General features: G+C 38.7%; 1 protein-coding gene across 1 annotated transcript in view; it reads right to left on the bottom strand.

Annotated features, from left to right (window-relative positions):
* ATXN7L3 (ataxin 7 like 3) overlaps positions 1-21,971 on the bottom strand; it is a 252,225-nt gene that overhangs the window by 222,385 nt on the left and 7,869 nt on the right. The window contains exons 3-4 of the mRNA XM_053700038.1: positions 3,500-3,632; positions 3,124-3,295 (exon numbers count right to left, since the gene is read on the bottom strand). Of these exons, the coding sequence (XP_053556013.1) occupies positions 3,124-3,295; positions 3,500-3,632 (305 nt within the window). The remainder of the gene's footprint in view (positions 1-3,123; positions 3,296-3,499; positions 3,633-21,971) is intronic.

Raw genomic sequence — 21,971 nt, 5'->3', positions numbered from 1 at the left:
CCAGGATTTTAGCCACAGCGCTCTGCGTGCCTGAATGGCGAATCCGGAATTCTTAGCCGTTTAGTTAAGTGTACTACGGCATCAGAAATAAATGAATTAGCTAGCTTAAGGGTTTTAAGCTTGTGTGTAATCTCATCCAATGGAGCTGATTCTCTGAGTCAGACATGTTTAACAAACTAGCAATTAAACTAGCAAGCTTGGAAATACTTTTCACTCAAATTACAAGTAATATGAAAAACGCACTGTGCCTTTAAGAAGCACAGAAAAAATTATGACAGTTTAATAATAAGAAACCGGAAAAATTATAACAATCAATTTTTCCCAGTAAAAGCATAAAATTAACAAAGGATTGACCCCATTAGCAATGGATAACTAACCCTTAATAGCAGAGAAACAAATGTACAAAATATAAACGTTTTTTATCACAGTCAAAGCACAATCTCACAGGTCTGCTGTGAGTGATTACCTCCCTCAAAATAATTTTTGAAGACCCTTGAGCTCTGTAGAGACAATCCGGATCATGCAGGAAGAGAAAAAGACTTTTGACTGAATTTCTGATGCGTAGCAAAAGCGCCAAAATAGGCCCCTCCCCCTCACCCACAGCAGTGAGGGAAGCTCAGTAAACTGTCTCAAATTAAAATAAACGACAGCCAAGTGGAAAAACAGTGCCCAAAAACAATTTTTCACCCAGTACCTCAGATATTTAAACAATTTAGCATGCCAGCAAAAACGTTTAAAATTAAATATCATGAAATGTCATTAAATAGCCTGTTGCTAGACGTTCCCACTGCAAGTAAGGCTAAAGATTATATGCATATAGTATTACCCAGAATACTGAAATGTACACATATATACATAAACAGCCTGATACCAGTTACTACTACTGCATTTAAGGCTGAACTTACATTATATTGGTATTGGCAGTATTTTCTTAGTCAATTCCATTCCTCAGAAAATAATATACTGCAACATACCTCTTTGCAGGTGAACCTGCCCGCTGTCCCCTGATCTGAAGTTTACCTCAATCCTCAGAATGGCCGAGAACAGCAAAATGAATTTTAGCTACGCCGGCTAAAATCATCCAAAAACTCAGGTAGATTCTTCTTCAAATTCTACCTGAGAAGGAACAACACACTCCGGTGCTGTTTTAAAATAACAAACTTTTGATTGAAGATATAAAAACTAAGTATAATCACCACAGTCCTCTCACACATCCTATCTATTAGTTGGGTGCAAGAGAATGACTGGGTGTGACGTAGAGGGGAGGAGCTATATAGCAGCTCTGCTTGGGTGATCCACTTGCACTTCCTGTTGGGGAGGAGTTAATATCCCAGAAGTAATGATGACCCGTGGACTGACCACACTTAACAGGAGAAAACAATGATTTAGAATTGGTTTGACAGAGATAATTAAATGAAAAGGGGCCTTAAAATGAATGTAAACTTGAGCATAGTCGCTCAAGTCATAGGAAAGGAGTTTCAACCCCTGTCATTAATGTGGCCTTTGACATCTGATGCCTTGCATATGTTGCTTCTTCCACATTTGTCAGTGACAATATCATTACCATGGCTACATCTTAGATTTGATTTTGGGGGAGCCTAGATATTGCCGTCTCAAATACATTATAGTATTGTGCAAAACAAAGCAACTAAAAAAATCTTACTAGTATCAATGGATTGCAGGTGACTCATCTGCCAATCAATTGAAGAATATGGCAGGCGGCGGAACAGAGCTTATCGTTGCGACATTACAAGGTGAAAATCTCAGAAGATAAGTATATCCTACACATTTGATGAATGAAAGCCTCATACATTTTTTTAAATTCTTTCCTATGACTTGAACAACTATGCTCAAGTTACATTCACTTTAAAATTGAATTCAAATCAAAATAAAAAACAAAAACAAAACCTTATGATTTAGAGGAAGTATACATTTTTACATAATTTTCCAATGTACTTTTACTTAATTAGCTTAGAGCTGTTAATCCTTTGTTGAAAAGTGTACGTAGCTAGGCTCAGGAGCAGAAATGCACTACTAGAAGCTAACTGCTGATTGATGGCTGCACATGTATACCATGTTATTGGCTCACCCAATGTGTACACCCAGCTCCTAGTAGTGCACTGCTGCTCGTTCAACAAAGGATACAAGGAGAGAGAGCAAAATGAATGGCAATGGGGGAATATTACAGTTTTAAAAAGAAATGCAACACTTTCTTTTGTGTAAAATTGTGCTCGTTCTACACTCCCTAGAAAGGCCAAAAACCAAAAATGATATAATCTAGGTTTTCATCAAAATACTTCAAATTGACTAAACTTGATACTTATTTGCAGCATTTTGACAAAAACCTAGAATTTGCTTGTTTGGCCTGTAAGTAAGCATGGGACAAGTATAATTTTTACACTACTTAAAGGGATAGTCTACACCAGAATTGTTATTGTTTAAAAAGATAGATAATCCCTTTATTACCCATGCCCCAGTTTTGCATAACCAACACAGTTATATTAATATACTTTTTACCTCTGTGATTACCTTGTATCTAAGTCTCTGCAGATTGCCCCTTATCTTAGTTCTTTTGACAGACATGCAGTTGAGCCAATCAGTGCAGACTCATAAATAACTCCACGGGAGTGAGCACAATGTTATCTATATGACACACATGAACTAGTACTGTCTAACTGAAAAACTTTCAAAATGCTCTGAGCTAAGAGGCGGTTTTCAACTGTTTAGAAATCAGTTGGAGCCTACCTAGGTTTAGCTTTTCAAAAATACCACCAAGAGAACAAAGCAAATTTGATGATAAAAGTCAATTAGAAAGTTGTTTATAATTACATGCCCTGTCTGAATCATGAAAGTTTAATTTTGACTAGACTGTCCCTTTAAAAGCCTCTTGATAAACTGCTTCAACTGCCAGAAGAAAATTAACAGCACACTATATTGAAATATTTTGTTTGTCACTTCCTTATTCTGCTTGCTAAATAAATCTAGGCTCCCCCAAAATCAAATCTAAGATGTATCCACAAATGTGGAAGAAGCAACATATGCAAGGCATCAAATGTCAAAGGCCACATTACTGACAGGGGTTGAAACTCCTGGTAAAACTGAAGGATGATTAAAGTTAATTACCGTCGGTTAGCAATGCGGCTGCTGTTTCTTCCCATACCAAGACATTTTTCCAAATGAGGAGCAAAACGGGACGCTGCTATACTGCGGTTGCAGTTAGGACAAACACACTCCTTGCTCTTCCACTGATTATATACTTGGCCAAAGATATCAACACCAGGCTGATCAATTATTTCTGTGATTAATAAGCAGATGGAAAAAAGGGAAAAAAAATCATTTTTAAAAAAAAAAAAAAAAAAACAAGGAAAATACACATACACAAAACATAATAAAAATAATTGTAATGGGTAAATTAACTAAGAAGATAGAAACAAGATAACCCATTCCACAACTATCAGGAGTAGGCACATGGTAGGGTAGATTTAGAGGTGGTACCTACCAAAATCTTTCATGCTTTCTGGATCTGTGTCATCAAGAAAGAAATATCCACACTTAACAGCACGATGAATTTCAAAACTCAATCCCAAACATGTATCTTCTATTAGATCGTTGTAAATCTCATGAGCAATGGCCTGAAAGTGTCACAAAATGGAATAACATGGTTAAAAAAAAAAATACCATCCTAAAACCCCCCCACAAAGATTAAAGGGTCAGCAAACACATGATTTTTGAACCAACCAATAACACATATTATAATATATATATATATACACATACACATATATATATATATATATATATATATATATATATATATACACACACACACACACACACACACATATACATACAATCCCCAATGAAGGATAAGCACAGTCTTACAAAATTGTATCAGCTGCCAGGGTGCACTTTATACACACATTGAGACTCCCATCATAGAAAAGGCACTCGTTGGTCTTCATAAAAAGTAGTATTTATTTTCAAATTGTTTAGCAGAAAGACATAACGTTTCGGTGTATCATTACACCTTTATCAAATGTCACAGCAGGATGAAAAAACGTATCCCTAAAGAAACATCTAACACAACATACCATCACCCACCTTATTATTATTATACTTTATTTATGAAGTGCCATCATATTCCGCAGCACTGTCCATGGATACAGTTCATTTAAATAAAACAATAATATAAAACTTCTAAGAATTTATAAACACATACAGGAGGAATCGAGGGCCCTATTCCCGTGGGAACTTACATACATTTAAAAACAATCAGCTCCATCGCATTGGCCCATAGCTGCATACACGTTTGCGCTTCCGTGTATAGGTTACCATGGTAACAGAGGGCCAATCGATTGGCTGTGATGCGTCACGCTATATATATATATATATATATATATATATATATATATATATATATATATATATATATATATATATATATATATATATATATATATATATATATATATATATATATATATATATATATATATATATATATATATATATATACACACGCTCAATACCCGGTCTGTGAGCCGCGTCAGAAGGTAAAAGAAAATCCAAAAGTAGCAGAGCGCATTAAAGCGCAAAAGGACTCCTTAATTAGTAAAAATTCCAAGTTTATTCAAAAAATACAGAGTAAAAACATGACAGCTTCCAGTAGCTATAAAGCTGTGAATGATCAGGACCACACACAAGCAGTGACCAAGTGCGCAACCGCACGAAACATGTCTGCGTGATGTCCTGATCGCAAGACATTGTGTCTGTTTTTATTTTAGTGCTTTACATCAGCTACTGGAAGCTGTCATGTTTCACTCTGTATTTTTTTTAATAAACCTGGAATTTTTTTGCGCTTTAATGCGCTCTGCTACTTTTGGATTTTCTATTACCTTCTGACGCGGCTCACAGACCGGGTATTGAGCGCATACAGCTGCAGGTGTCCTATAATCAGCTACAGACCCACTCTCCACAGTGTGCCGTTCTTCAGCGTGCTCTCAGGTACTGTTCACTCCTAACTTTGAATTACATTTGGGTCCCGTTGTGCACTTCTACATTGTTATTGTTTGCACATATGAACTTTTTCTGTCTACATTGTACTAGCTGCCTAGGGAGTCCCACTTTGAATTGAGCATGAATTTATAATAAGGAGTATATTCGCTAATCTTTCCTAACCTAGTACAAGGATTTACTTAAAGGGGAAGTGACAACCGATTTTTTACTCTTACTACTTATAACGGCTGAAGATGAGGTGGGAGATTATATATATATATATATATATATATATATATATATATATATATATATATATATACATACACACACTAAGAAAGAAATAAGGAGTTTGAATCCTACTTAAAATTTACAGAGTTAAACATAAGCACTTATAAAACACACAGATATTTTTTTTCCTTCATTTAAATCTGAATCTATAAATTTTTTAATAAAATGGACAATGCAGGAGAGGATTGTTATGTCCTGAGGAATTTCAATGATGATGATTCTGAGCCCTACAATGAAATTATACACACAATTGACAGTCTGTTTTTTTAAATTGATGCCCTAAGGAAAAGAGATATAAAATTAGACCTGGATATAAAGTCTTTTACCCTTTATAAATGTGACAAGCGAATACCAAGAGGTCTTCGCATTAGGAAATTTCCATCCTTTGCAGTTTATGAAGGGGGAATTTATTACCAGGTGGAATGCCATTTTAGATGCATGATCTCTTGCACTAATAGATCTGCTCATGGAGCAAAAAAGAAAACAACGGGAAGATCTTTTACAAGAGATGAAAGAGGTGCAAAATCAATTGAAAGATTTTCAAACACAAAGACTTCAAATAATATGATAAACAATTTGAAATCACTATGCAAACATTCAGACAAGAAATATGGCAGTTCAAGTCACGAAAAATGACAAGAGATAAAAGGGATTATGACCTGAAACAGGTATACAGATGGACACATGAGGAATATCCAAAAACAAGATCAAGATTTCAAAGGAAACTGCAGAAGATATCCAAGGGTGAAAAAACAGTGACATTTTCAGACACTGAATATGAAATTGATTCATCTGACAATGAGATTACAATAGAAGATGAAATACCAGCGGTATTACAAGTACCAGATGAAGAGGAAGTTTCACCAAAAAGTTATAAGGAGTCAAAAAACACACCGAGGTAGGAGGGGCAAAAGGAGAAGGCAGCAACAGAAACTACAAACACCACCAGAAAAGGAAGAATACGCAGAAGAAATAGATAACAAGATCACAAGGACAGAACAAACAGAAATAAATAATGATATGAGTGTATGTAATCTGTCTGAAATAACTCTGAGTGTTACACAAATCAAGTTGCTGTCCAAAGGTCTCAACTTTGTGCCAACTGCTCATTTTAATCTTTTTGAAACAGTACTGGATGTCAACAAATTTGTCCGGAAACTGACACTACAAAAGCACTTTTTTGGTATGGATGAGCATTTGGCACAAGGTGAGATCAATAATACTGCTGGTACTATATAAACTACTGACAATACACTTATGTTTTCAGATCTATGTGCAGTTAGGGACTTACAGGATTTAGCAGATGAGGGTAGCAACGAAACCTCGGATAAAATAAAAGAAAAAGACAAAGTATTCACATTTAAAAAAGAAAAGTATGTTTTATCCGGTACATAACAGACCGAAGGTGCTAGATATCTTTCAAAAGACAGTAGAGGACAAATTACGTATTTTAAATGACAAAAATCTTAAGAAAAGTAAAAGACAATACACTAACTTGTCTAATAAAGAAAAAGAGGCACTTAAAACACTAAAGGATAATGAAAATATTATGATCCGTCCATCCGATAAGGGTGGTAACGTGGTCATTTTAAACACCAAAGATTATCTCAGTGAGGCAAAGAGGCAATTATCTGATAAAGAAGTCTATTCAAAATTAACAAGTAATCCTATGAGGAAATATAGAAAGGAATTAATGAAAATAATCCAAAAGGCCAAGTTGGATAATATTACCCTTTCTACAGCAGAAGCACTTACACCTAATTCTGTTATACCTGTATTTCATTATTTTCCTAAACTACACAAGGACCCAGCAAGCCCACCTGGGCGACCAATAATTGCAGGGATTAATTTCTCTGAATGAGCCCTTATCTGACCTTATGGACATATTTCTTCAGCCCTTAGTTAAGGGTCTTCTGAGTTACATACAGGATAGCACAGCATTACTAAATAAACTGAACAACATCAAATGGAAAGCCAATTACAAATTCCTGGTAGTGGATGTATCCTCACTATACACATGCATACAGCACAACCTAGGTTTGACAGCAATAGAATTCTTTTTAAATCATTACAGTGATTATGAATCAGCAACTAAAGCATTTTTGTTAAATGCCATTGAATATCTGCTAACTCATCATTTTTTCATGTTTGGGGCAGAATTCTTTCTCCAAAGACGTGGAACAGATATGGGGGCAAAATTTGCCCCCTCTTACGCCAACCTCTTCTTGGGTTGGTGGGAGCTGTTCCACGTCTTTGGAGACAGAAACCCCTACAGAGAGAATGTTGTGCATTTTTTCAGGTACATAGACGATCTGCTTTTTATTTTTGAAGGGGATACAACTGAAGCAGAAGGTTTCTGCGGTTATCTCAATCAGAATGAATGTGGTTTAAAATTTGTGGGAGAATACAACTCAAAGTCCATCAACTTTTTGGATTTGGAGTTAAAAGCAGATCAAGAAAGGGAAGTTATAACAACTACACTATAAAGAAAGCCAACCGCAGGCAATACCACTTTACAATATAACTCATGCCATCCAAAACATATCCTCAAAGGCATCCCTAGAGGGGAGTTCATCAGAGCAAGAAGAAACTGCTCCAATGAGGAAGATTTCATCAGACAATGTGACATTATAACCTAAAGATTAAAACAAAGGGGTTATAGTGAGAATATATTAAATAAGGCTAAAGAAAATGTACAGCAAAAGACCAGGGAGTAATTAATAATAAGACAAGAAATTCTGATTCTAAAGATAAAGATAAACTTAGGTTCATTACCACCTACAGTAAAGATTTCAACAGCATTAAAAAAATTGTAAAAGAAACGATCCCCATTCTGTATTCAGATCCAGTTCTAAAAGTGATAACTAGTAAAGGAATTGATATAGTATCCAAGAGAGGTAAAACTCTACACAATTATCTTTCTCCATCTGATCTCCCAATTAAAACCAACAGATGCTGGCTAAAAGGAAGAAAAGGTTTCTTCAAATGCAGAAGAAATATCTTCAAAACCGGTCATCATGTAACTGAAGGAGATAATTTTACCTCACATGCTACACAACAAAAATATAACAGCAATTACTACATAAACTGTTCAACAACACATGTAGTGTACTTACTCACATGTCAAATGTGTAAAATTCAATATGTAGGCAAAACAAAACACAGTATCAAAGATAGATTACTCCAACATTTAAGATCCATTGAGGATGAAGAATCGGATACTCCGGTATCCAGACATTTTAAAATCCATCATAATGCTGATGCTTCCCTATTAAATATCCAGGGCATAGATCATGTCCCTATGTGGAAACGGGGGGGGACAGAGAAGATAAACTGAACAAGCGTGAGGTTTTTTGGATATTTAAATTGAGAACTAGCAATCCTTTAGGCCTAAATATGAGGAGAGACCTTGACTTATTTGTAAATTAAATTAAAACAATAACATCTAAGAAATTAACTAAAATTGCTTTCCTCCATCATAACAACATTTAAATAAATTAAGATTCTGAAATATTAAAAAACATGTGTAATCGTATTACAAAGTATATCAATTGAAACTGAAATGACATAATTGTGTCAGATATAAAGTATAGGCATATGTATATTTATTATAAGTCCGATATAATACAACTATTACAATTTAAATAAGGCACGTATTCATGTATATTTATAATTTTACTTTCAAGAAAACTCAGGTTTAAATAGAAGGAATTTGACACAATGTTGTAAACACATATACTGTTTCTTTAACAAATAAGTGCTATAAAGCTGTGAACGATCAGGACCACACACAAGCAGTGACCAAGTGCGCAACCGCACGAAACATGTCTGCGTGAGGTCCTGATCGCAAGACATTGTGTCTGTTTTTATTTTAGTGCTTTACATCAGCTACTGGAAGATGTCATGTTTTTACTCTCAATTCTTTTAATAAACTTGGAATTTTTACTAATTAAAGGAGTCCTTTTGCGCTTTAATGCGCTCTGCTACTTTTGGAATATATATATATATATATATATATATATATATATATATATATATATATATATATATATATATATATATATATATATATATATATATATATATATATATACACACACACACATACATACATATATACACACACACATATACATACATATACACACACACACACATATTTAAAAGAAGAAGGCGTGGCCCAGGCGCTTGGAAGTGCTAGATACCTAAAGTATGCTGCCAAAATCCACTTATTGTGTTATCCGAGTCCCCTCAAATCCAGAAACACAATAAAAAGAACATTTATGCTTACCTGATAAATTTATTTATTTTTTGACACAATGAGTCCACGGATCATCTTAATTACCAGTGGGATATTCACCTCCTGGTCAACAGGAGGAGGCAAAGAGCACCACAGCAGAGCTGTTAAATAGCTCCTCCCTTCCTTCCCACTCCAGTCATTCGACCGAAGTTAGGACGAGAAAGGAAAAACCAAGGTGTAGAGATGTCTGAAGTTTACAATAACCCACAACCTGCCTAAAAGAACAGGGCGGGCCGTGGACATCGTGTCAAAAAAGAAATACATTTATCAGGTAAGCATAAATTTTCTTTTATTTTTTTTAAGACAGGATGAGTCCACGGATAATCTTAATTACTAATGGGATTCAATACCCAAGCTAGAGTACACAGATGATATGGGAGGGACAAGACAGGTAACCTAAACGGAAGGCACCACTGCTTGAAGAACCTTTTTCTAAAAGCGTCCTCAGCCAAAATAAAACTATCAAATTTGAAGAACTTTGAAAAAGTGTGAAGAGAGGAACAAGTTGCAGCCTTGCAAATCTGTTCCACAGAAGCTTCATTCGTGAATGCCCATGAGGAAGCAACAGACCTTGTGGAATGAGCCGTAACTCTCTCTGGAGGCTGCTGTCCAGCAGTCTCATATGCAAAACGTATGATATTCTTCAGTCAAAAAGAAAGAAGTAGCCGTAGCCTTCTGTCCCTTATGTTTTCCTGAGAAAACACAAAGAAAAGACTGACGAAAATCCTTAGTCGCCTGCAGGAGAAAACCTTAAAGCACGGACCTCGTCCAAATTGTACAGAGTCATTCCTTCTGAAAAGAAGGATTAGGACGCAAGGAAGGAACAAACAACTCCTGATTAATGTTCCAATCAGAAACAACCTTAGGAAGAAATCCTAATGAAGTACATAAAACTACCTTATCTGAATGAAAAATAAGGTAAGAAGACTCGCCTCCCAGTTGTCCACCCCTGGGATGTGGATCGTCGACAGACAACAAGAATGGGCCTCCGCCCACTGAATTATCTTGGTTACCTCTGTTATCGCTAAGGAACTCCTCGTTCCTCCCTGATGATTCATGTAAGCCACTGAAGATATGTTGTCCAACTGGAACCTGATAAGCTGAACCGAGGCTAACTGAGGTCAGACCAGAAGAGCATTGAAGATCACTCTCAGCTCCAGGATGTTTATAGGAAGAACAGACTCTGACTCAGTCCACACTCCCTGAGGCTATTAGGGAACCCTAGATGGCTGGTTGTCACAATCACCCAAGATGGTCTGCGAAATGATCCTGAGACAACCATCATTGAAGAGAATCCCTTGTCTCCTGCTCTAAATGTATTTGAGGAGACAATTCCGCATAATCTCAGTTCCATTACCTGAGCATATTTAACTGCAGAGGTCAGAGATGGAACCAAGCAAACGGGATGATGTCCATTGCCGCTACCATCAGCCCGATTACCTCCATGTACTAAGCCACTGATGGCTGAGGAGTGGACTGAAGAGCTAGACAAGCATCGAAAATCTTTGAGTTCCTGACGTCTGTCAGAAAAATCTTCAGGTAGGGAATCTATTATGGTTCCCAAGAAAGTTACCCTTGTATTTGGGACTAAGGAACTCTTATCCAAATTTACCTTCCCACCGTGAGATCGTAGGAAGTACGATCGGACTAGGCGAGTGGACTAGGATGTCGTCCAGATAAGGTGCCACTGCAATTCCTTGTAATTGAAGCATCGCCCACAGAGATACCAGAACCTTTGTGAAATTTCTGGAAACTGTTGCAAGACCGAAAGGAAAAGCCAAAAACTGAAAGTGTTTGACCAGAAAGACAAACCTTAGGAACTTTGAATGATCCCAGTGAACGGGAACATGTAGGTACACATCCTTTCATCCACTGTTATAACTTAACCCTCTAGGGTCAAAGGAAAAATGGAACAAATAGTTTCCATCTTGAAGGACAGTACCCTGAGAAGTTTTAGACTTCTAAGATCTAAAATTTGTAAATACTTAGAGATCCAGAACATCTTAACCCAAGGCTGAGCGAAGAAGGAAAGACTGCCCCCTACCAGATCTTAGTCTGTTCCTGATTGGAAACAGTAAAGGAAGAACTTCCCTTGAAATCCCGTTTAGTGTGTTTCTCTTATCCTGCGGGAAAAAATTACCCTTACCACCCGAGATATCGGAGATAATCTCAGACAGGTCAGGTCTCAAAAAGAAAAGGTCTTCCCCTTGTAAGGATAGCCAGGATTTTAGACCGAGAGGACACATCCGCAGACCAAGGTTTTAACCATAAGGCTCTGCGAGCTGGAAAAGAGAAACTCGAAATCTTGGCTCCCAAATTGATAACTTGAAGGGAGACATCCATATAAAAGGAATTAGCTAGTCTAAGATCTTTTATCCTATCCTGGATTTCATCTAAGGAAGATTCCGTCCTCTAAACAAAATGCCACCGCACTAGTGACGGAAGCAATGTACCCAGCTGGCTGCCTGTAAGCCCTGTTGTACATACATATTATGGAATAGACCCTCTAACTTCTTTCCATAGGGTCTTTGAAGCCACAACTATCCTCTATGGGATCAGTAGATTTCTTAGCTAAGGTGGAAACGTCTCCTTCCCCCTTGTGAACTGTTTTCCAAGCCTCCTTAATTAAATGGAGGTATGTCAGGTTAAAATTGAATGAAATTACTTCAGATAAATGAATTACCATCTGAGATCTTTTCCTCAGACACTACCGAAGAATCTTCCTTTTCAGTTTTCAGGGAAGAAACATTCGGAAAAACTTATTCACTGATGTAACCCATTTCCTTTTGCACCAACCCCGCAACATGGGGAAAAAATGGCAAAGTAACTCCAGAAGGAGACTGAGATAAATCGCAGAGCACTGCCTGTGAGGGCTACAACATTGGGACACTTGAGGAGAGATTTGCGGCATAAATTGAACCTTATCAATAGATTCTTAAACAGTATCTGCCTTAAAAAGGAGTTGGCTCAGAAAAAGTCTATCTGAACAACCTAACATTCTTCACCTAGAAAAACAGAAAAAAAAATGTGTATTCACATCGGCATCAGGGCATTAACTTTTACAAACAAATCTAGCAGGACCTCTTGTTCAAAAATAAAAATAAATAAATTTATGCTTACCTGATAAATTTATTTCTTTTGCGATGTACCGAGTCCACGGATTCATCCTAACTTGTGGGATATTGTCCTTCCTGACAGGAAGTAGCAAAGAGAGCACCACAGCAGAGCGGTCTATATAGCTCCCCCCTTAACTCCACCCCCCAGTCATTCGACCGAAGGCCAAGGAAGAAAAGGAGAAACTATAAGGTGGTGACTGAAGTTTACATAAAAAAAATACTGTCTTGAATAGACAGGGCGGGCCGTGGACTCGGTACATCGCAAAAGAAATAAATTTATCAGGTAAGCATAAATTTTGTTTTCTTTTGCATGATGTACCGAGTCCACGGATTCATCCTAACTTGTGGGATACCAATACCAAAGCTTTAGGACAAGGATGAAGGGAGGGACAAGACAGGAACCTAAACGGAAGGCACCACTGCTTGCAAAACCTCTCCCCCAAATATAGCCTCCGAAGAAGCAAAAGTATCAAATTTGTAAAATTTGTAAAAGGTATGAAGCGAAGACCAAGTCGCAGCCTTACAAAACTGTTCAACAGAAGCATCATTTTTAAAAGCCCATGTGGAAGCTACCGCTCTAGTAGAATGAGCTGAAATCCTTTCAGGAGGCTGCTGTCCAGCAGTCTCATAAGCCAAACGGATGTTGCTTTTCAGCTAAAAGGAAAGAGAAGTCATCGTAGCCTTTTGACCCCTACGCTTTCCAGAATAGACAACAAACAAAGAAGATGTTTGACGAAAATCTTTGGTTGTCTGCAAATAAAATTTCAAAGCACGAACCACGTCCAAGTTGTGCAACAGACGTTCCTTCTTACAAGAAGGATTAGGACACAGAGAAGGAACAACAATTTCTTGATTGATATCCCTGTTAGTAACAACCTTAGGTACTTATCATGCATGTCACACACTGTTGATTTAGGAGATGCAAGGTGCATAAATGTTTCCTCCTACTATGAGTGTTTCTGTGGGTGTCTGTGTTTGGCTTGGTACGCAAAACCACCTTATCAGCATGGAACACCAGATAAGGTGAGTCACATTGTAAAGCAGATAGTTCAGAAACTCTTCGAGCTGAAGAGATAGCAACTAGGAACATAACTTTCCAAGATAAAAGCTTAATATCTATGGAATGCATGGGTTCAAACGGAACCCCCTGAAGAACTCTAAGAACTAAAATTTAGACTCCATGGCGGAGCAACAGGTTTAAACACAGGCTTAATTCTAACTAAACAAAAAGCCTGAACGTCTGGAACATCTGCCAGACACTTGTTCAACAAAATAGACAGAGCAGACATCTGTCCCTTTAGGGAACTAGCTGATAATCCTCTCTCCAATCCCTCTTGGAGAAAAGACAAAATCCTAGGAATCCTGATTTTACTCCAGGAGAAGCCTTTGGATTCGCACCAAAAAATATATTTACGCCATATCTTATGATAAATTTTCCTGGTAACAGGCTTTCGAGCCTGAATCAAGGTATTTATGACTGACTCAGAGAAACCCTGCTTTGATAGAATCAAGCGTTCAATCTCCACGCAGTCAGTTGCAGAGAAATTAGATTTGGATGCTTGAATGGACCCTGAATCAGAAGGTCCTGTCTCAATGGCAGAGACCATGGTGGAAGGGATGACATGTCCACCAGGTCTGCATACCAAGTCCTGCGTGGCCACGCAGGCGCTATCAAAATCACTGACGCTCTCTCCTGTTTGATTCTGGCAATCAGACGTGGAAGGAGAGGGAAAGGTGGAAACACATAAGCCAGGTTGAACGACCAGGGTACTGCTAGAGCATCTATCAGTACAGCCTGAGGATCCCTTGACCTGAAGCCGTAACTAGGAAGTTTGGCGTTCTGACGAGACGCCATCAGATCCAACTCTGGTGTGCCCCATAGCTGCACCAGCTGAGTAAACACCTCCGGATGGAGTTCCCACTCCCCCGGATGAAAAGTCTGACGACTTAGAAAATCTGCCTCCCAGTTCTCTACACCTGGGATATAGATCGCTGACGGATGGCAAGAGTGAGCCAGCTGAGGCCATGCCTGGAGAGCATTGAATATCGCTCTTAATTCCAGAATATTTATCGGTAGGAGAGCCTCCTCCCGAGTCCACAAACCCTGAGCTTTCAGGGAATTCCAGACTGCACCCCAGCCCAGAAGACTGGCGTCTGTCGTCACTATAACCCATTCTGGCCTGCGGAAACATTCCCTGGGACAGATGATCCTGTGACAACCACCAAAGAAGTGAGTCTCTGGTCTCTTGATCCAGATTTATCTGAGGAGATAAATCCGCATAATCCCCATTCCCCTGATTGAGCATGCATAGTTGCAGTGGTCTGAGATGCAAGCGAGCAAACGGAACTATGTCCATTGCCACTACCATTAGCCCGATTACCTCCATACACTGAGCCACTGACGGCCGAGGAATGGAATGAAGAGCTCGGCAGGTGGACAAAATCTTTGATTTCCTGACCTCCGTCAGAAATATTTTCATGTCCACCGAGTCTATCAGAGTCCCTAGAAATGAAACTCTTGTGAGGGGGTAAAGAGAACTCTTTTACGTTCACTTTCCACCCGTGAGACCTTAGAAAGGCCAATACTAAGTCCGTGTGAGACTTGGCTAGTTGGAAGGACGACGCTTGAATTAGAATGTCGTCTAGATAAGGCGCCACTGCTATGCCCCGTGGCCTTAGAACCGCCAGAAGGGACCCTAGCACCTTCGTGAAGATTTGCGGCGCCGTTGCCAACCCGAAAGGAAGAGCCACAAACTGATAATGCTTGTCCAGAAAGGCGAACCTAAGGAACTGGTGATGATCTTTGTGGATAGGAATGTGTAGATACGCATCCTTTAAGTCCACGGTGGTCATATGACCCTCCTGGATCACTGGTAAGATAGTCAAAATGGTCTCCATCTTGAAAGATGGAACTCTTAGGAATTGGTTTAGGATCTTGAGATCCAGAATTGGTCTGAAGGTTCCCTCCTTTTTGGGAACTATAAACAGATTGGAGTAGAACCCCTGCCCCTGTTCTGCTTTTGGAACTGGGCAGATCACTCCCATGGTAAAAAGGTCTTCTACACAGCGTAAGAACGCCTCTCTTTTTGTCGGGTTTACAGACAATTGAGACAGATGGAACCTCCCCCTTGGAGGGGAATCCTTGAAATCTAGAAGGTATCCCTGGGTTACAATTTCTACTGCCCAGGAATCCTGAACGTCTCTTGCCCAGGCCTGAGCAAAGAGAGAGAGTCTGCCCCCTACTAGATTCGGTCCCGGATCGGGGGCTACCCCTTCATGCTGACTTAGTGGCAGCAGCAGGCTTTTTGGCCTGTTTACCCTTGTTCCAAGCCTGATTAGGTCTCCAGGTTGGCTTGGATTGAGCAAAGTTCCCCTCTTGCTTTGCAGCAGGGGAAGAGGTAGAGGGACCACTCTTGAAGTTTCGAAAGGAACGAAAATAATTTTGTTTGGTCCTAGTCTTATTTGACTTATCCTGAGGGAGGGTATGACCCTTCCCTCCAGTAATGTCTGAAATGATCTCTTTCAATGCAGGCCCGAAAAGGGTCTTACCTTTGAAAGGGATCGACAAAAGCTTAGATTTAGATGACACATCAGCTGACCAGGACTTACGCCATAACGCTCTACACACTAAAATGGAAAAGCCTGAATTCTTAGCAGCTAATTTAGCAAGATGAAAAGTGGTGTCTGTAATAAAAGAATTAGCCAACTTAAGAGCCTTAATTCTGTCCAAAATATCATCTAGTGGGGTCTCCATCTGAAGAACCTCTTCTAGAGCCTCAAACCAAAAGGCAGCTGCAGTGGTTACATGAACAATGCACGCTATAGGCTGAAGAAGAAAACCTTGATGAACAAAAATTTTCTTTAGGAGACCCTCTAATTTTTTATCCATACGATCAATGAAAGCACAACTGTCTTCAATAGGTATAGTTGTACGCTTAGCCAGGGTAGAAATAGCTCCCTCCACCTTAGGGACCGTCTGCCATGAGTCCTTTATGGTGTCAGAAATGGGAAACATTTTCTTAAAAACAGGAGGGGAAGAGAACGGAATACCTGGTTTATCCCACTCCTTAGTAACAATGTCCAAAATCCTCTTAGGGACCGGAAACACATCAGTGTAAACAGGAACCTCTAAATATTTGTCCATTTTACACAATTTCGCTGGAACTACAATAGGGTCACAATAATCCAGAGTAGCTAAAACCTCCCTGCGCAATAAGCAGAGGTGCTCTAGCTTAAATTTAAATGCCGTCATATCTGAATCTGTCTGAGGGAACATCTTTCCTAAATCAGAAATCTCTCCCTCAGACATCAAATCCCTCATCCCTACTTCTGAACATTGTGAGGGAATATCAGATACGGCTACTAAAGCGTCAGAAGGCTCAGCATTTGTTCTTAACCCAGAGCTACTGCGCTTCCCTTGCAAACCAGGCAGCTTAGATAAAACCTCTGTGAGGTTAATATTCATAACTGAAGCCATATCTTGCAAGGTGAAAGAATTAGACGCACTAGAAGTACTTGGCATCGCTTGTGCGGGCGTTCCTTGTTGAGACACTTGGGGAGAACTAGATGGCAAAACCTGATTTCCTTCTGTCTGAGAATCATCTAATGCCAAACTTTTATAAGTCAAAATATGCTGTTTGCAATTTATAGACATATCAGTACAAGCCCAGAGGCAGAACTTTTATTCACTTTCTGCGATTACATTTTTATAGTGAAAATTTTCTGCAGGTTATTTTTAAATTAGGCCGTTACAGTAAAGCACCAGTTCAGTTGCAATGTGTTGATTAACTGGAGAGTAAAGTAATTTTTAAAGTTTAATATATTGGAGCACCTGAAAATTGGATTGCAAATTAGCTGCAGACAAAAAAATAAATTGTAAAATGTCTCTTGAATAAAGTTGTTTCCTTTTCACTTGGTCTAACATAGAAATGTAGTAATAAAAATGTGCATTGCTCATAAGAATGTCTTACATTAAAAAAACAAAACAAAAAAAAAAAACTGCTTTGCATACTGGGGAAGGCTAGGGGGTGGGTTAAAAAAAAAATCTTAAAGCCTGTTAACAATCAATGCACTGCTGCTTTGCAGCTCTACTGCATATTTGACTGTTCTCTTCAAACAGCACTTTGCTGTGGATGCGCTGTGTTAAGGTAAACTTACACAGTGCTACCAGAACAAAGCTCTGTTTGAATAGAACTTCCTGATGTGGAGCAGCACTGCAAAGTGAAAGCACTAACATTTCCTGTATGTGTCCTGTTCTTTCTGCAGACATGCTGCATTTTCTGCGAGGACATCTCAGATCACTGCATGTTCCGCCATGGGGAATACAAGTGGGACACATTCTAAGAGGGGGTTCCACAATGGCTTCTAAACAAATTGAACAATGAGTTTCCTCAGTGTCAGACATGTTTAACAGACTAGTAATAAAGCAAGCAAGCTTGGAAAACACTTTAAAGAAAAAAAACACAATTTACAAAAACGGTACTGTGCCTTTAAGAGAAAAAGAGGCATACACAAACTGCAAAACAGGTTAAAATTGCTTAAATTTTTCTGAAATTTTAACAGTGTACCCACTAAGCTTTAGAAGGATTGCACCACAAGTTAATAAGCAATAAACCCCCAAATGAAAAAAACGGATTGAAAAAAGGTCTAAAACCGGTTAAACACCCCTATAAGCACCTTGCCACAGCTCTGCTGTGGCCCTACCTGCCCTTAGGAACGATAGTATGGGGTTAAAGCTTCGAATAGGCCCTCAGAAGATCATCAGGACAAGTTGCTTGCTGCTTGTCTGTATAAGTAAATGCGCAACTGAGGCGCAAAAATAGGCCCCGCCCACCTCACTCGATGTTACTGGGGCCTACTCAAATCTAACAAACTTAGTTTGAAAACCATGTGGGTTATAACAAACCCAAAATAAACCAAATGACCCCTCAAGCAAATGTCCCATAAACATAAACGTTACTCCCAGAACACACAAATGTTTGTACCAATTTTACATAAACAAACGGAGTGCCCAAATTTTTTTTAGCCCTTTATGCAAGCTACTAAAGCCTCTTTCATACTAGGATTACTGCTTACCCTTCCTCTAATGGGGATACGGTCAGCCTTTCTGAGTTAACACAGTCTCTGCAGAAAAAAATGACTGAACATACCTCATTGCTATATAGCAAGAACCGTTCCTCACACTGAAGTTTTCCTGTACTCCTCAGCTTCTGTGGGAACAGCAGTGGACCTTAGTTACAAATGCTAAGATCATCATCCTCCAGGCAGAAATCTTCATCTATGTCCTGCCTGAGAGCAAATAGTACAACACCGGTACCATTTAAAAATTAACTCTTGATTGAAGATGAAATAAAAACTAACAGTTTAACACCTCTTCTCTTTACTCTTCCTGCTTAGAGCCAGCAAAGAGAATGATTGGGGGGTGGAGTTAAGGGGGGAGCTATATAGACAGCTCTGCTGTGGTGCTCTCTTTGCTACTTCCTGTCAGGAAGGACAATATCCCACAAGTTAGGATGAATCCGTGGACTCGGTACATCATGCAAAAGAAATATCCAATAAACAATTGAAACATTTTTGTTATTAAACATTTAAAACAAAAAAGATGTTACTGTGTCTTTAAATGTTAAAATGATACATTTTTTCTTGCTTCAAAAACGAATTCTCACATAAACTGTTGTAATCCTTATTAAAACATTTAGAAACAGAAAAGATGTTACTGTGTATTTAAATGTTAAAAACATATTTCTGCATGTAGAGGAAAAGTTAACGGTACTCTATGTACACAAACATTTGTAATTTTTTATTAAACATTTAACACATAAAAGATGTTACTGTGCCTTTAAATGTTAAAACGTCACATTTATTTCTGCATGTAGAGGAAGTTTTAACGGTACTCAAATGTACACAAACAGATGTAATCTTTTATGCAACATTTAAAAACATAAAAGATGCTACTGTGTCTACAAATGCATTTTATCTCTGCAGACCCAAAAACTCGGATACAGCATAGTAGTGCTGTCTGGTTCTCACGCAGCTCACTAACCACTGCCCTTATCCTTCCTTACTAGAAGGAAGTACATGTTGCAAAAAAAAAAAAAAAAAAGGGAGTAGAAGCAGAGTGCGCAAGCCAAATTGGCGCCACTCGAAGCTCCGCCGATCGTGGGCGTTATCAAGGCGAAATCCCCATTACTATAGAAATGGATCTATTGCCGATAGTAAGATAAGCAGACTGAATGTCGAGTTGGCGCCACTCGAAACTCCGCCCATCGTGGCCTTGTCAAGGCGAAATTCCGGTCTCCATTATTATAGAAAATGGATCTATTGCCGACAGTAAAATAAACATACTTAAAGTCTGCAGCCAAAATGGGTCTGTACCTTGCTAGCCAGCATCTATGCATTCACCTCATACTGAGCGTTTCCTCATTTCTTGTAAAGACCCAGAGAAACAAGCTCATAGTGAAAAAGTCCTAATCTCTCTTCAGCCCCAGTGCCTGCTAATAAGGTGCTGTCTAAATTGTCCTCCTCTACAAATAGGAGTCTCTATGTCCGATAAATTAAAGTGCTTCATTACTTCTGAGATCTTATCCCCAGATCCAGAATAAAAAGTCAACACTTACCTGTTAATTCTGCCCAACAGCAGGGCAGCTCAGCAGGTTTAGGAGGTCCTCTCCCTCCCATAGCCCTGTGGAGAAAGATAAAGCCTGAGTAATCTTGCTTAGGATATCAGGGTTAGGGCAGCATAAATGTATGGGAGGCGCAGTGAGAATTATGTCCCACAAGTTCCCATTGCTCTAAAGCCACCAAAAGATCTACTGTAGAGACTGATATGGACTACGACTACACTGTAGAACAAAGCAGCACAATCTTGCACTACTTTAAAAATAATAAACTCTTGATTGAAGAGTCTAAAACCAACACCTCACTTTACCTCTTCCTATCACTAACATAGGCAAAGAGAATGACTGGAGTGGGAGGGAAGGGATGAGCTATTTAACAGCTCTGCTGTGGTGCTCTTTGCCTCCTCCTGCTGACCAGGAGGTGAATATACCATTAGTAATTAAGATGATCCGTGGACTCACCGTGTCTTAAAAAAACAGCTCATTTTATAGAAATTCAAGAGATGGGTGGATTGGCGCAAAAACGGGTATATAACATTTTCTTAACTAGGCTTAAAGCACAAACTATCCCTGCAGCCTGCCACTGGAGGTAAAAATAATGAATTAAAAGAAGGTGTGGCCCAGGTGCTTGGAAGTGCTAGATACCTAAAGTATGCTGCCAAAATCCACTTACTGTGTTATCACTATTAAGGGAAACAGAAAATCTTATATACCAGTTTTTTGCACCAATCCACCCATCTCTTGAATATATATATATATATATATATATATATATATATATATATATATATATATATATATATATATATATCTATATCAGTGATGTGCAGTCACTAGAGGCAGGTGAGGCAGGGCTTCACCTCTCATATGGGCAAAAATATATATATTTTTATTGGCTTTAAAAAAAAATTGCAATTTTTTTCCCCCAGCATTTTTTTTTCACAGCTACATGTTGTGCAATAGAGAAGCACAAGCAGGTCTGCCCACCATTACACAACATGCTGCGCCACCTACTGGATGAAAGTGGTTAAGATCATTGCATGGCCCATAAGTGCTTATTTGAGGCAGTCCTATTTGGGCTGACCCAATCCAGTGAGAGGCATTAGTAAGTGGAACTTAGGTTTGGGGCTGGATATTAAATGATATAAAAGAAAACAAAAACGGAAAAAAACAACTTTCATTTATTTTGTTGCTGCCCTGTTCAGCTGTAAGCTTTGATTCAATAAAAAAGAGAGTTCAGTACTTCCCATCCAAGTGCAGTGGAATGTTCCATTGTCACTTCCTTACAGACTACAGAGCAGGAAGAGATGCAGACTTGCAGTGTTTTAGCCACATCTTATTGAAGTAAGTTCTACAACCTTAGATTTTACTGAAAGGGATTCTGTTAGTGAAAATTATAATTTAATGAATGTGGTTAAGTGTTTTTTTACAGCAGTTTAAGGATCGTTTTTCTATTTTGTTTACTCAAAGTTTACAGTCACCCATTACCTTAGCAGCTTGCCTCTGTACTTCACACTAATTTATAGTCTCACTTTCTGAACTCTCTGTAGCTCTTCTGTTTTTATTACTTAAAAATGCAGTGGTCCCTCTCTCCCCCCCCCCCTTCTGTGTGTGTGTGTCTCTCTCTCTATCTATCCATCTCTCTCCTTATGT

Source organism: Bombina bombina, chromosome 1, assembly GCF_027579735.1.
Source record: "Bombina bombina isolate aBomBom1 chromosome 1, aBomBom1.pri, whole genome shotgun sequence".
In the NCBI taxonomy this organism is placed as follows: Eukaryota; Metazoa; Chordata; class Amphibia; order Anura; family Bombinatoridae; genus Bombina; species Bombina bombina.
Note: the sequence above shows the minus strand (reverse complement) of the source record. Positions and strands in the feature narration are given on the sequence as shown.